The sequence below is a fragment of the Oncorhynchus mykiss genome, chromosome 8 (assembly GCF_013265735.2).
Source record: "Oncorhynchus mykiss isolate Arlee chromosome 8, USDA_OmykA_1.1, whole genome shotgun sequence".
Lineage (NCBI taxonomy): Eukaryota > Metazoa > Chordata > Actinopteri > Salmoniformes > Salmonidae > Oncorhynchus > Oncorhynchus mykiss.
In genome coordinates, this window is record NC_048572.1 from 62,766,763 (window position 1) to 62,783,676 (window position 16,914).

The 16,914-nt window shown below is 40.2% G+C and overlaps 1 protein-coding gene across 10 annotated transcripts in view; it reads left to right on the forward strand.

Moving 5' to 3' along the window:
* LOC110530308 (astrotactin-1) overlaps positions 1 to 16,914 on the forward strand; it is a 260,365-nt gene that overhangs the window by 145,518 nt on the left and 97,933 nt on the right. For all 10 annotated transcript variants that reach the window (XM_036985947.1, XM_036985946.1, XM_036985940.1 and 7 more), the window contains one exon: positions 2,247 to 2,435. In XM_036985947.1, the coding sequence (XP_036841842.1) occupies positions 2,247 to 2,435 (189 nt within the window). The remainder of the gene's footprint in view (positions 1 to 2,246; positions 2,436 to 16,914) is intronic.

Here is a 16,914-nt window from a genome sequence, read left to right on the forward strand (position 1 = left end):
CTTGACCCATGCTGTGACCCCACTCTCCAAATGTTATGTGTGAAATAGGACAAATATAAGCATCCACCACGCATTATTCACCCTCCACTCCACTCATAGAGAACATGGCTACTCTGGTGAATGGTGCTTGTTTAATAACATTTTATCAAAACTGAGTCAATTTCTGCAAGATCATATAATGATAATATTCTACATAACAGAACCGAATATATATCATAGTATAACGTTACTGTAAGACAAAAAACACTACCGCGTTTCCTATGTCATTTTTGTATTATTGTGCAAATGGTCGCATTTTCGGCCAAAACAGAGCACTCCACTAGGCAAAATATGTGTTTTGATTTAAACTAAACACACGTAGCCTATGCAACAGTTTGTAAACAACATCTCTAAAAACAACACTGTTGATTAACATCCATTTGATCTCAATCAATCTCATGGGGACATGCATTTAGATCATCTTGAGTTATAGGATACAGTTTGGTTGGTATGCAGATACTGTGTGGGCATTCCACCTGTAAAATGCATGATTGTCAGTGAGAAATGTGAAGGGTGGTTCACTAAGAGTAGAGGAGATAATGTGCTCAAAGTAGAGAATCCCAGAGATGTGCAGAAGCCACAGGACCCCCAGCCACTGGGAAGTGGGGTCCAGAAAAGTCCGCTCCGCAGCCTCTAACTATTTATATTTGTACCATATTGTGTTGCTTCGGCATCTGAACGGCCTACATCAACATGCAAAAAAACATTTTATATGAATGTGTCATGAGTTTTCAGACTGCCAGAAAGTTATTGCAGAATAGTTTATTTGGGCTTACATTTTTTGGGGATTTGTTTGTTTTCTTTTTGGATGCCATGACTTGCATTATTTGTTTTGTTTAGCGTGTCTATCATTTATTTATCCGTAAGCATTTTGTGTTTACTTCGCCATACGTGTGGAGTATAGCATAAATATTACATATATAGATGTACCATTACTAATGCATTTCAGATAAGAGTTCTCTGCCTTTAAACATGGCCACAGCCTGTAGAATTCCATTTCCTCAGTGTCATTAATTGTAGGAGTTCAGCAGCTTTTTTATTATTACAGATGCACCTGATACCAAAGCACAATCTTCCATAAGGACTGTTTTGCTTCATAATGTAAGACTAGCATGTTGTGAGTGGTAGGATGTTAATGCTAGGGCTCTCGAATGATAATGGAACAGTTGAAGAGCTATACATGTTTTTTAGTGTTTTCCCAGAGATATAAAAACACCAGCAAGAGTAAATGCTTTACAATGACTCCCCTCTGAGGATTCTATGAAGGCTCAATTTAAGACTTAAAGAAAGCCTCAAGTTTACATATGGCACTTTAATCATAGTCTGTGCACTGTCACAACAACATAGGGAGTCATAGCTTATCATTTCACAAACTTGAGCTTTCATTAGGATGTTTACCTAAAACTACAAACAAGTACAAACTGTACATATTTTCTCATTTAAATTGAAATGTAGCATAAGTGTATCGTATGCTTATGGCTTGTATTCTATAATACCGGCATGTGCTTCTTACTTACTTTTGACCTTAAAACGAACAAATAATTATCTTCATAGACATTCTGATTTACTCTGAATATGGAATGTAAAAATAAATACTATCATACATGTAAATATTTGTGCTTTTTCCTGTGTCAGGTTTATGTCCGTTTCTATCACGTTTCTGGGAAGACCCAGATGCAGACAGTGTCGAAGTAACAAAAGTGTATTACTAGAACAGGGGGCAGGCAAAACGACAGGTCAAGGGCAGAGGTCAGTAAATCCAGATCATAGTCCAGAAGGTGCAGAACGGCAGGCAGTATCAGGGTCAGGGCAGGCAGAGGTCAATAATCCAGTGTGGTGCGACAAGGTACAGAACGGCAGGCAGTCTCAGGGTCAGGCAGAATGGTCAAAACCGGGAAAACTAGAAAACAGGACCTAGAAACAGAGAGGAGCAAGGGGGAAAATACTAGTAGGCTTGACGAACAAAACGAACTGGCAACAGACAAACAGAGAACACAGGTATAAATACACTTGGGATAATGGGGAAGATGGGCAACAATTGGAGGGGATGGAGACGAGCACAAAGACAGGTGAAACAGATCAGGGTGTGATAGTTTCATTGCTTTTCAACATTAATTTATCTTTATTTACACAAGGCATGAACTGTGTTGCTTTGGATTTGTCAGTAGCCTATCCATTTCTAACTCCCTCTTTGTGTTTCCTAACAGCTTTCAGCTCTGCCATCCACTCCCTGGATGGTGCCACCCTCCGCCATGATTTTGTCTCCATCCTCAGGGAGTTTGGTAATCACTTTGTACAAGAGGCTGTGTATGGCTTCGAGGAGGCCTGCACTATCTGGTACCCCAACAAGCAGGTCCAGAGACAGCTGTGGCTGGAGTACCAGGACATCAGCAAAGGTAAGACCTCTAATTGATTGGAGATACTGTACTGTAAAATCTAATGAACTCCTGGAGGGAAGCCATTGATGGTTCATGTTCCAACATGTTCTAGAAAGTGAGAGTGGGTGAGATTGGACAAAGCTAGGCCTTCTGCCTTCTAAACACAGTGCAAACGCACAAATCAAATTAAATTGTATTTGTCACATGCGCCGAATACAGATGTAGACTTAATCATGAAATGCTAACTTACAAGCACTTAACCAACAATGCAGTTTTAAGACAATAAGAGTTAAGAAAAGATTTACTAAATAAACTAAAGTTAAAAAAGTAACACAATAAAATAACAATAACAAGGCTTTACACAAGGGGTACCGAAAAATAGTCAATGTGTGGGGGTACAGGTTAGTCAAAGTAATTGAGGTAATATGTACATGTAGGTAGGGGTAAAGTGACTATGCATTGATAATAAACAGCGAGTAACAGCAGTGTCAAAGCAAAAGGGGAGTTTGGTAATGCAATGCAAACAGTCTGGGTAACCATTTCATTAATTGTTCATTAGTCTTATGGCTTGGGGGTAGAAGCTGTTAAGGAGCCTTTTGGACCTAGACTTGGCGCTCTGGTACCACTTGCCGTGCGGTAGCAGAGAGAACAGTCTATGACTGTTGACAGATGTTTGGGCCTTCCTCTGACACCACCTAGTATAGAGGTCCTGGATGGCAGGAAGCTTGGCCCCAGTGATGTACTGGACTGTACGCACTCTCCTCTGTAGCGCCTTACGGTCAGATGGCGAGCAGTTGCCATACCAGGTGGTGATGCAACCAGTCAGGAAGCTTTCGATGGTGCAGCTGTAGAACTTTTTGAGGGTCTGGGGACCCATGCCAAATCTTTTCAGTCTCCTGAGGGGGATTAGGTGTTGTTGTGCCTTCTTCACGACTGTCTTGGTGTGATTGGACCATGATAGTTTGTTGGTGATGTGGACACCAAGGAACTTGAAGCGCTCGACCCGCTCCACTACAGCCCAGTCGAAGTGAATGGGGACGTGTTCGGCCCACCTTTTCCTGTAGTCCACAGTCATCTCCTTTGTCTTGATCACGTTGAGGGAGAGGTTGTTATCCTGGCACCACACGGCCAGTTCTCTGACCTCCTCCTTATAGCCTGTCTCATCGTTGTTGTTGATCGGGCCTACCATGTTGTTAGCAAACTTAACTTCTTGCGTCGAGCAATCCCGTATCCGGGAGCGTAATCATAGCCTCAAGCTCATTAGCATAATGCAACGTTAACTATTCATGAAAATCGCAAATGAAATGAAATAAATATATTGGCTCACAAGCTTAGCCTTTTGTTAACAACACTGTCATCTCAGATTTTCAAAATATGCTTTTCAACCATAGCTACACAAGCATTTGTGTAAGAGTATTGATAGCTAGCATAGCATTAAGCCTAGCATTCAGCAGGCAACATTTTCACAAAAACAAGAAAAGCATTCAAATAAAATCATTTACCTTTGAAGAACTTTGGATGTTTTCAATGAGGAGACTCTCAGTTAGATAGCAAATCTTCAGTTTTTCCAAAAATATTATTTGTGTAGGAGAAATCGCTCCGTTTTGTTCATCACGTTTGGCCAAGAAAAACCCCCGAAAATTCAGTCATTACAATGCCAAACTTTTTTCCAAATTAACTCCATAATATCGACAGAAACATGGCAAACGTTGTTTAGAATCAATCCTCAAGGTGTTTTTCACATATCTATTCGATGATAAGTCATTCGTGGCAGTTGGGTTTCTCCTCTGAAGCAAATGGAAAAATGTACGCAGCTGGAGATTACGCAATAATTGCAACGGAGGACACCAAGCGAGCACCTGGTAAATGTAGTCTCTTATGGTCAATCTTCCAATGATATGCCTACAAATACGTCGCAATGCTGCAGACACCTTGGGGAAACGTCAGAAAGTGTAGGCTCATTCCTTGTGCATTCACAGCCATATAAGGAGACATTGGAACACAGCGCCTTCAAAATCTGGGGCATTTCCTGTTTGAAATTTCATCTTGGTTTCGCCTGTAACATCAGTTCTGTGGCACTCACAGATAATATCTTTGCAGTTTTGGAAACGTCAGAGTGTTTTCTTTCCAAAGCTGTCAATTATATGCATAGTCGAGCATCTTTTCATGACAAAATATCTTGTTTAAAACGGGAACGTTTTTTTATCCCAAAATTAAAAGAGCGAAGTTAACAATGGTGTTTGGAGTCGTGCTTAACTACGCAGTCGTGGGTGAACAAGGAGTACAGGAAGGGACTAAGCAGACACCCCTGAGGGGCCCCTGTAATCTGTGGATCTGTTTGGACGGTATTGCAGTGGGTCTAGGGTGTCCGGGATGATGGTGTTGATGTAACCCATGAGCAGCCTTTCAAAGCACTTCATAGCTACAGATGGGAGTGCTATGGGGCGGTAGTCATTTAGGCAGTTTACCTTGGCGTTCTTGGGCACAGAGACTATGGTAGGTATTACAGACTCGGTCAGGGAGAGGTTGAAAATGTCAGTGAAACATTTTCACATCGGCTACGGAGAGCGTGATCACACAGTTGTCCAGAACAGCTGGTGCTCTCATACATGCTTCAGTGTTGTTTGCCTCGAAGAGAGCATAAAATGCATTTTGCCCATCTGGTAGGCTCGTGTCACTGGGCAGCTCGCAGTCACTGGGTTTCCCTTTGTAGTCCTTACTAGTTTGCAAACCCTGCCACATCCGACGAGCGTCAGAGTCGGTTTAGTAGGATTAAATCTTAGTCCTGTATTGATGCTTTGCCCATTTGATTGTTCATCTGAGGGCATAGAGGGATTTCTTATCAGCATCCGGATTACTGTTCCTCTCCTTGAAAGCAGCATCTCTAGCCTTTAGCCCGGTGTGGATATTTTGCCAGTAATCCATGGCTTCTGGTTGGGATATGTACGTACGGTCACGGTGGGGACAACATCATCAATGCACTTATTGATGAAGCCGGTGACTGAGGTGGTATACTCCTCAATGCCATCGAATGAATCCCGGAACATATTCCAGTCTGTGCTAGCATAACAGTCCTGTAGCTTAGGATCCGCAGCACCTGACCACTTCTGTATTGAGCGAGTCACTGGTACTTCCTGCTTTAGTTTTTGCTTGTAAGCAGAAATCAGGCGGATAGAATTATGTCATATTTGCCAAATGGAGTGCGAGGGAGAGCTTTGTATGCGCCTCCGTGTGTGGAGTAAAGGGGGTCTAGAGTTTTTTTTTCCCTCTGGTTGCACATGTGACATACTGGTAGAAATTAGGTCAAACGGATTTTGGTTTGCCTGCATTAAAGTCCCTGGACAATAGGAGCACTGTTTCTGGATGAGTGTTTTCTACTTTGCTTATGGCCTTATACAGCTCGTTGAGTGCGGTCTTAGTGCCAGCATCGATTTGTGGGGGTAAATAGACTGATACGAAACAAATTGATGAAAACTCTCTTGTTAGATAGTGTGGTCTACAGCTTATCATGGGGTACTCTACCTCAAGTGAGCAAGACCTCGAGACTTCCTTAATATTAGAGATTGCGCACCAGCTGTTATTGACAAATAGACACAGACCACCACCCCCTCGCCTTACCGGCGGTAGCTGCTCTGTCTTGCTGATGCATAGAGAAAACATCTAACTGTATATTATCCATGTCGTCATTCAGCCACGACTCAATGAAACACAAGATATTACAGTTTTTAATGTTCCGTTGGTAGGATAGTCTCGGACGGAGCTCATTCAGGTTATTCTCCAGCGATTGCATGTTGGCCAATAAGACGGATGTTAAAGGCCGGTTACCTACTCGCCGGCGAATTCACACAAGGCACCCGGATCTGCGGCCCCAACATAATTTAGATGAAATGCAGTCATTTGGAGAAACTGTATTTTATGTATAAGTCATTCACTTTTGCTTTTAAAATAATGGAAAGTCCCTCTCAAAGGAGGGTTTGACGGATGGATAGAATGTACGGATGCATTGAGCCCCAGCAATTTGTTACTGTAGTTTTTCATAACCCATGTTCCTGTATAAAAAAATGTAAGCTGTCAGTTTTAACCACATGAAAGAGTGATTTCAGGTGGAATTCCTACTCTGTCAGCAATCCATATTTTTACCTGTAGTTGTTTCCCCACCCAGACAAAGCCAGATAATGAATGACCCCTCTTTCCCCTGTGTTTCAGTCCACCACCATTGTTTCCTTTGGTTGAATCGACCACTTCTTCCCAAGGACATTGCCTCACAATTTACAGAATGTTACCACTTCTGACAGATGGCTTTAAGTGACTGAGTTTTCCATCTGCATGAAAACTCCATTATTCTTCATTTTCTCACTCTATGACATTGCTACAGATATTATTACACGATTACATACAAAAGGCAATGTTTTTTTTAAACGCTATTTTGTGAATTCGCTTTACACAGCGCAATGTTGGTTCTTCTAGAGCAGGGAATGAAAAATTATGAGACTGGAACTATGGTACTATATGAACATTTTGATTCCTGGGACATAGGCCTAACTTCTAAAGAGAGATTTCTTAAAAATCATAATAAGAGCGCCTCTGGATTTGGCCTGAGTCTGCTAATAATTGTTGGATGTTTTGGGAGTTCTGTCAGCAGACATAATACGACTTATTTATATGTGGCAATGTATGAGAAGTTATGGCCAAGTAATGACACACTTGGAGAGAAATATTTTGATAAAACATCAATGAAAAACTGGTCTATGGTGTTCGTGTTAGTTTTAAGCTTAATTTAATTTAAAAAACGAATTCAACATGTAAAAAAACTTTTTTTTAAAACACTATAGTGTGTTTGAGTAAATAATGTATTGAAATTATCATTTTTGAATTCACTTCCTGTAGGTGTGAATGTTTGAAAATCCAAAACACAGGCACATTATCATTAGATCATAAATAATAAGCCAACCGTAGTTCATTAGTTTTGAACAGTATGCATTTTTCAAACAGTGAAGGATATCATATTCAATCCTCATGATTGATGATATAATTTTAGATGGATATAATATAATGAACAGAATGAACAGCATCTTAAAAGCACACGTAATGGTGTATGTTATCCTATCTATCAAACAACTAGCTTGCCAGAAAATAGCCGGTGGATACGACTTGATTTTTAAAGAAATAACAAACACAGGACGGGACTTTATTTATTTTATTTTTTACATTTCAACTTCAATGTGGTAAGGCCGTCCCAAGGTTTCCAGATAGCACCGAACAAGCTGCTCCCCATCTCTACACACGCAGTCGCGCTGAAAGGAAGCAACCTCCTGTCACCGGCATATTGAACTCGTAACTGGCTACCAGGAGAAGAAAAGAGTAGCAAAAATTGACATCTGTATTTATATGAGAAACAGTTTACGTTGAATTAATATATTAGAAACAGTTTACGTTGAATTAATACATGAGAGATAAGCACTGTCTACTGTATGAGAAATAACCTAGAACCTCAACTTTCGAGAAACTAAACATATAAAAAACACAGTACCACATACTGTAATATTGTACATTTTTACACATTTTAGCATTGTCCTGAGGTCTTTGAGACAGTGAAGTAGCACACCTGAAAGCACCTGAACATCAACAACAGTACGTCTGAATAATGACCTCCATTAAACCCAAGGTCCATCTGTTTTAAAAGGCTACTGACCTCTGTCATTTTGAATTAGATCACTTGCTGTCTGGCTCAAAGCTGTGCTTTCACCCAAAGACTAGTGTCAGGGTCATTATGTAAAGTAAAGCCAAGGCTCTGATTAACACAGACAACAAACAGGAAAAACAGTCCTTATTTATTCCATATATAAAGCAACTCAGCTATTAAAACAATGCTGTATTATTCTACTCAGACAGTGTGAGGATCAGAGGTTGAGGAATAGTGAAATGTATGGAGTTGAAAGAGTACGGAGTTGACACAGTACGGAGTTGACTGATTAGGGAGGTGACTGTCACTGCACCACCTGCACTGCTCTCCACGCTCAACCCTCCGCATGTTTCTTCCTGAGGGGTGACAGAATATCTACCACTTATCCAGGATGTTTGCTCTCTCTTCTCCTGCTCTCCTGGTCCCCCATGCTGCACATGCTCTGGCTGACAGGCAGGTCAGAGGGTAACGGCTAAGCATGGCCCAGGTGTCTCTGCAGGCTCTGCAGCCTGAGGTAAGAGCAGGAAGGAGGGTAGCGATGAGAAGGGGATGCTATGGGTGCTCCGCATAGTACTGCATGTACGGTGGAAAGAGAACTTTGGCCTCAGACCGCCCTACCTCTTCTGGCCTCTCTCTGTCAGGTGCAGTGTGTGGTTGGTATGAGGTGGTGTGCAGGCATCTTGCAGAGCAGACAGGGTGATGAATGTGCGCTTCGTGCTCAGTGGTGAGACAATTAGAGAGAGCGTGAAGCAGATGTCTTCGTCTTCGAGCTTGATGTCTTCAGAAGGTTTGTAGCAGAAGAAAAGAGGGCTAATCTCACTTGTCAAATATAAATAACTTGCACATTGCGAGAACTTTGAAGAGGGTAAACAAAGTATGGCGCTTGCTCTTACAGTCTTTGACAATTAACTTAATGTATGTACTTTTTGAAGGAAATTCTGCACTGTGCACAGTTGAATATGATAAGCAAGTGATGGCTTGAAAAGTGCCAAAGGCTGCATAAAACAAGCCATGAATAGCCTCTTCCCTCTGAGTAGTAAATGAATGTGATAAGCACACGCACACACACACACACACACACACACGCGCGCGCGCGCGCGCGAGCGCACGCACACACACACACACACACACACACACACACACACACACACACACACACACAGTTTAATGTCAAGCGTAGGCTATGTGAGGCACAATTTCCTTGCTCAGCAGAAAAACAATCTAAGGCTGTAATATCTCCATAAGAGCAGGGGCCTAAAAGATATGAATACCATTTTGAGTCAGCCAGTTTGAATCATAACCCCAAGAGGCCCTTCCAATCCCCCCTGCTGCACTCTCATCGAAACCCAGACACAAAACAAGATCCCATCCATTATGTATTGTAATTGCCAAAACCCAGTCTGTTTTAATCCTAGTTAACATGATCCGTTTCGTCAGCCTTTACCCTCGGCTTAAGAGAAGTTAAACCCCACATCCCACCTTAAGTTGAAGTGTTCAAGGTCATCCCCTTGACGATTCATTTAAAATGTTGATTCCAACAGGCAACCCCCAATTTTCCTGTTGTTTTTGTTAGTCCTACAGAGCAGAAGAGTGGGGTTGTGAGGTTTTGGATAGGACATCAGTTTAGGATTTCTGCCCTGGCTGTCTTGAGTTAATTCAGAGTAATGTGTGTCTCTGCTTGTCCTTCGGCTGAAGGGCACTACCTCTCAACACCCTCTGGACTTTGAGTTAACATAGATGAGCAAATAGGAGATTTGTCCTTCACGCTGCCTTTTGGTGGCCTTTAGACTTAAGAATGTATGACTACTTTTTTCTCTCTTTTGCTGTATCACACTTTTTGCTGCTGGATAATTCATCAGATCAAATCATTGAAGTTTGCCATTTCAATGTTATACAGCTCAATCAAAATGGAAGCATTTGACTGGTTGTTGAATACATTCATTATAAGTCTTGGAACTAAATCATGTTGAATAAAGTGTGTAGGCTAAGTGCTTTTGCCTAATAATATGAGATAACTGGAGAACGCAATGTTGTTGCACTTAATTAATAATTGATTAAATGTCAAAGCCTGTGTCTGGCTGTAGGGAATGCTAGCTAGAGTTTCTTTCATTTTTGAAAGATAGCATGTGTTTTAAAGAGCTTTACTCAACTTACACTGCGTTGCTATGTGATATAAATGTCATTCCCACTGAGCTTTCAGAGGTTTGTTGGAGAGAAGTATCTACTGGAATGTCTTAGTGGTAAATTCACGTTCACAACACCTTCAGAATTGTAAATCCATTGCTTTGTAATCTTCCCACACTGCTTGAGTCCCTTTTAATTATGATCAAGGCACATCACTTATTATTGTCTTTTTGCTATGAGGAGCTATGGGACACTGTTGTGCATATTAATCAGACTAAGGGAGCATCCCAAATGGTACCCTATTCCCTACATAGTGCCCTACTTTTGGCCAGGGTGCAACCAAAATTAGGGCACTATGTAGGGAATACGGTACCATTTGGGATGCTGCCTTAGACTAGGTTTTATCGTTAATGAACAATCATATGACAGACCAATCCAAATCCCTTAAGCGTTAAACAAAGAAGCCGGGATTACTAAGTCATTTGCACAGAAAAATAGCAACTATAATAAGAAACTTTATATCCAAGTGCATGTCATTGTGCATTTAGTAACAGTTGTAAGGAACAAATCCCCTTGAAGAAATTATATTGCCTGGACATATCATATAGTGATGTAGGCATAACCAAAAAGCTGAATTATCCCCAGCACTTGCAACTGGTATATATTTCAAACAGTATACATTTGATACTGTATCTTTGCATGCAAATGCATACATGTGTTGAGCACTGTAAATAGGATTTCAGCATAGGCTTAGAGTAATAGCAGCCAAAGTTATTGTCTGACGTCGCTGTATTGCACCTATTGGTAGTCATTATATCATACAACCATCACCAATTGCTGGTTATAGTTGATTGCTTCCTAGTCATAGTTAAATGTTTTAGAATGTAATTTCACAGCATTTCCAATCCAGCATTTGCATAATGTAATAGATTTTTGCTGCTTTGGTAATCAATGCTTGCTCTTTCATATTGCGAATGGTGATCTTACACTTAACTCTTAATTAGAAGTCGTATCTCATGGAAGGACTTCATGTAATATAAGTAAAATAATATATAGTACAATATTATGCAGCACATGAAATCCATGAATGAGGAGATGCAAAAATGTAGATACATCTTTAGAGGGAATATTAGAAATGTCTTGGACATGCCTTGTTTACTGATAATGGTGTGTGTGTGTATGTACAACTGTGTGTATGCGTGTGTGTGTGTGTGTGTGTGTGTGTGTGTGTGTTTGTGTGTGTGTGTGTGTGTGTGTGTGTGTGTGTGTGTGTGTGTGTGTATGCCTGCTTGCTTCCATGCATGTGTGTTTTGATGTGGAGAGCAGCTAGTTTCAGTGAACTGGTCTGGTGCCCCAGCAGATGAAGAGTGATGAGAGCACTGCTAGAAGCTTTTCATCAAGGCCACTAGCACTTTGAGCAACGTGTTATCAACACAATCCAGGGCTCTGATTGGCTGACACTGATCTATGAGCTGTGGGTTTAGCTGCTCATCGTGTATGGATGTATTTCTCCCTTCGGTGTCTTGAGGCAAAAATATAGAGGGGGGATATAAATACATGATTTCACATATATTACAATTTTGCATTAAAGCACAGTCATGCATCAAATATATGAGCCATTTAATAGTGAATCTTATCTCATTAGCTGGGAGATTCCTTTGAAAATACGCTTTAATATGAAAGTTTATGGATTAATTTTAATTGTGCCAGTGAGTCCAACACACTTTTGTGCTTCTTCAACAAAGTCATAGGGAATAATATTCTACTTCTTTCCTATTGCATTATTGACCATAATTGACATGAAAGACAGTATAAGCTTCCTGTCCTAGGGGTATCAGTGTGTCTGCTTCCTCAAACAGACCCTGGGTCGATCCAAAATGCTACAAACTGCAAAGCTTCAAACATAGCCCCTCTATGAGAAGTGACGTGGATTTTCACATAGCTCAAGCATGCCAAAGTGATTCCTATGCGTCTCTGTGTGTGAAGGAGCAACAGTATCAGGCACCCACTGTTAATCCTGTTTTGTCAGAAAAACCATGGAGTTTGTCAGGTCAGGCCATACATATGAAATAGTAGAAGCCAGTTAAATAACATATTCAAACATGTTCAAAATACTGAAATAAATATACAAATATCCTGTAAATTCTTTGTACATTTACTCAAGAATGTCTGGTGTTTAAATGAAGCAACTGAAATGGCTGATTGCAGGGTGTCGTCATTATTTGCTGAGGATAAAACTGCTGCAGATTCAGAATGTGTCCAATTTTCCTATTGTCTTATAACATATTTCCACCACACTGAAAATCTGCAGTAATTTGATCATAATGAACATAGATGATTTGCATGTCAAAATGAATGAGGGCATTGTACCTCCTGTCTGCATTGGGCTACCTAATGAATGTTCTAATCGAAAGAGAGGGCAGGAAAAACACTAGCTCTTCTTTCAGGGTGAAATGCTTACCAAAAAATATAAGACAAGATAAATCGAGACACATTTTTCCTGCCTGAGTTTTCCTTCCACTTGTTTGGCGATGTTGTGCAGCATAATTGCCCTCTACAGGCCTATTTGACCACTGCATGCTCTGCCATTGGTGGAAGAGGGAAACTGCTTCACACAGTTTGCCTATTCCAGGGATATATGGCGTGAGATGGCATAGCATAGCAGTCTCTTTTTTTATCCTTTTATTGAACTCTAAATTGATGAAGAGATATTAGCTGTGTTTGTTTATAGAGATGTGGCTTTATCTTTGTGATTTCGTCTCTGTCAAATGATCCCTAAGAACGAGGAGAAACTTGAACAGCAGATTTAAGGAGCAGCAGCTCTCCTCCTCTCCTCTCACAGTGTCCAATCTTCACAACAGAAGCTCTTGAGAGTAGAGGTCGACCGATTATGATTTTTCAACACCGATACCGATTATTGGAGTACCAAAAAAGCCAATACCGATTAATCGGACAATTTTATTTAAAATGTTTTGTAATATTGACAATTACAACAATACTGAATGAACACTTATTTTAACTTAATATATCAATACAGTCAATTTAGCCTCAAATAAATAATGAAACATGTTCTATTTGGTTTAAATAATGCAAAAACAAAGTATTGGAGAAGAAAGTAAAAGTGCAATATGTGCCATGTAAGAAAGCTAACGTTTAAGTTCCTTGCTCAGAACATGAGAACACATGAAAGCTGGTGGTTCCTTTTAACATGAATCTTCAATATTCCCAGGTAAGAAGTTTTAGGTTGTAGTTATTATAGGAATTATAGGACTATGGGAATTATAGGACTATTTCTCTATACCATTTGTATTTCATTAACCTTTCTGAGCTCCCCATCCCGGATCCGGGATCGTGAATACAGACTCAAGCTCATTACCATAACGCAACGTTAACTATTCATGAAAATCGCAAATTAAATGAAATAAATATGCTAGCTCTCAAGCTTAGCCTTTTGTTAACAACACTGTCATCTCAGATTTTCAAAATATGCTTCTCAACCATTGCAAAACAAGCATTTGTGTAACAGTAATGATGGCTAACGTAGCATTTAGCATAGCATTTAGCATTAGCATTCAGCTGGCAACATTTACACAAAAAAACAGAAAAGCATTCAAATAAAATCATTTACCTTTGAAGAACTTCAGATGTTTTCAATGAGGAGACTCTCAGATAGCAAATGTTCAGTTTTTCCTGAAAGATTATTTGTTTAGGACAAATCGCTCCGTTTTCTGCGTCACGTTTAGCTACGAAAAAGCCCCTGTATCCAGGATTGTGTAAATCTATCAGCAAGCTCATTAGCATAACACAACGTTAACTATTCATGAAAATGGCTAATGAAATGAAATTAATCTATTTGCTCTCAAGCTTAGCCTTTTGTTAACAACACTGTCATCTCAGATTTTCAAAATATGCTTTTGAACCATAGCTAAACAAGCATTTGTGTAAGAGTATTGATAGCCTAGCATTGCATTAAGCCTAGCATTCAGCATGCAACATTTTCCACAAAAAAACATAAAAGCATTCAAATAAAATAATTTACCTTTGAAGAACTTCAGATGTTTTCAATGAGGAGACTCTGTTAGATAGCAAATGTTCCGTTTTTACAAAAAATATTATTTGTGTCGACTAATCACTCCGTTTTGTTCATCACGTTTGGGTAAGAAAGAAAGAAAAAAAAATAAATAAATCATTAAAACGCGAACTTTTTTCCAAATTAACTCCATAATATCGACAGAAACATGGCAAACGATGTTTAGAATCAATCCTCAAGGTGTTTTTCACATATCTATCGACGATAAAATCCATCGTGGCAGTTTACTTTCAATTCTGAAGAAATGGAACGCGCATGGACTTTCCTGCACACAGGACACCGGGCGGGACACCAGGTAAATGTAGTCTCTTATGGTCAATCTTCCAATGATATGCCTACAAACACGTCACAATGCTGCAGACACCTCGGGGAATATACAGAAAGCGCAGGCTCATTCCTGGCGCATTCACAGCCATATAAGGAGACATTGGAACACAGCGCCTTCAGAATCCGGGGCATTTCCTGTATGAAACATCATCTTGGTTTCGCCTGTTGCATTAGTTCTGGTGCACGCACAGATAATATCTTTGCAGTTTTGGAGACGTCAGAGTTGTGTCTTTCCAAGGCAGTCAGTTCCATGCATAGTCGAGCATCTTTTCGTGACAAAATATTGCGCTTAAAACGGGCACGTCTTTTTATCCAATAATGACACAGCGCCCCTATAGGTTCAAGAGGTTAACCTTTGACTATTGGATGTTCTTATAGGCACTTTAGTATTGCCAGTGTAACAGTATAGCTTCCATCCCTCTCCTCGCTCCTACCTGGGCTCGAAGCAGCGTTACCCATGTTGAGCAAGGGGAATAACTACTCCAAGTCTCAGAGCGAGTGGCGTTTGAAACGCTATTAGCGCGCACCCCGCTTGCTAGCTAGCCATTTCACATCGGTTACACCAGCCTAATCTCGGGAGTTGATAGGCTTGAACACCTGCTGGCAAACGCAGTAAAGTTCTGATTGTTATGAAAACTTGAAATCGGCCCCAATTAATCGGCTATTCCGATTAATCGGTCGACCTCTACTTAAGAGTCAAAATCCAGCTTGGATATGGGCCATCATCATGCCTTCCATTAATGTACATTATTGATCAATAGATGGGGGACTTTCTATAAACTAGTGTACCAATTTTGTTTGCCAATTTTTGTTTGTGTCATTACATTAAGATATAAGGGGGGGCATCATAGATATATTCAATACAAGTAACAGGTTCAACCCCTTATCAATGTTGGTGATTTTGGACAACTCTTGAAGGATTTGTCCAAAATCGTGTGACATAAAACTTTACTTTTCTGTCCTTGAATGTATGGCGGTGTAAATTAAGCATTAATCAGTTAAATTCGACATTGAACTAGAACCCTGTAAAAATCCTGGATCTATGTAGCTGTTGGACAGTTTTTTTGTATAGAGATCTCAGAAATGCAGCGTAACTACTTAACATTTTGTGTCTCCTTATGTTACATGGTGAAAACAGTTTTCATGGCACACAAATCCAAAATAATAGACGCATTCCATTTTTCAAATGCATTTAACTGAAATAGTCACCTTACTTTGATAGTTAAAACCTAATATTGATACTGCCATTAACGTGGTTCTTCAATAATTGTGCATGATACTTGTTGGATGTGCATTTGGTGTCGAGCTGTTTAATTATGCCGTGATATTTTCACACATTTTCACACAGGAAAGACAAACGGCTGTTGTGATAGCGCAAGCAATACAACAACAGCCCAAGTCCTGGAAAAAAGGCATTTGCAAGGAAATATCCAGAATATTTTAGTGTCTCATTCGTTAAACTGGTGAAGACAGCTGTGCTTGGATATAAGTTGGATCTAATATCCCTAGCGAATTGAGGTTGATCATCTGTTGTTGTCTGCTTGATTTACAGCAGGTTCTCGTTAGATTTAACAAAGAAAGCATCAAGGTAATCAGTATTTTCATATGTTTTGTGCCTCGGATTGTGTGCAATTGTGCAGGATAGAATATTGCACAACATCCAACACTCGTCCTATTAATTATTCTGGATATAATGACTACAAATTACTAGTGGGCTTGTTCCCACTATTATCTGGTAATGACATTACAAGACAAATACATTTTGTTTTCCATGTTACACCTGCAATTTTAAACAATACAAGGGCTTGAAGTATACTATTTGAATTTAGCTCAGAAGTTTAGCTACTTGCCTGATCTGTTTCAACTGTCTTTGTGATTGTCTTCACCCTCCTCCAGGTGTCGCCCATCTTCCCCATTATCCCATGTGTATTTATACCTGTGTTCTCTGTTTGTTTGTTGCCAGTTAGTTTTGTTTCATCAAGCCTACCAGCGGTTTTCACACTGCTCCTGTCTCTCGATTGTTCCTGTTTCCTAGTTTTCCCGGTGTTGACCATTCTACCTGACTCTGAGCCTGCCTGCGGTCCTGTACCTTTGCACCACCTTTCTGGATTACTGACCTTTGCATGCCCTGAACCTTCCTGCCATCCTGTACCTTTTCCCCACCTATCTGGATTACCGACCTCTGCCTGTCCTTGACCTGCTTTTTTTCCTGCCCTTGTTCGATTAATAAGCTGTTGTTATTTCGACGTTGTCTTACCTGAAACGTGATAGTA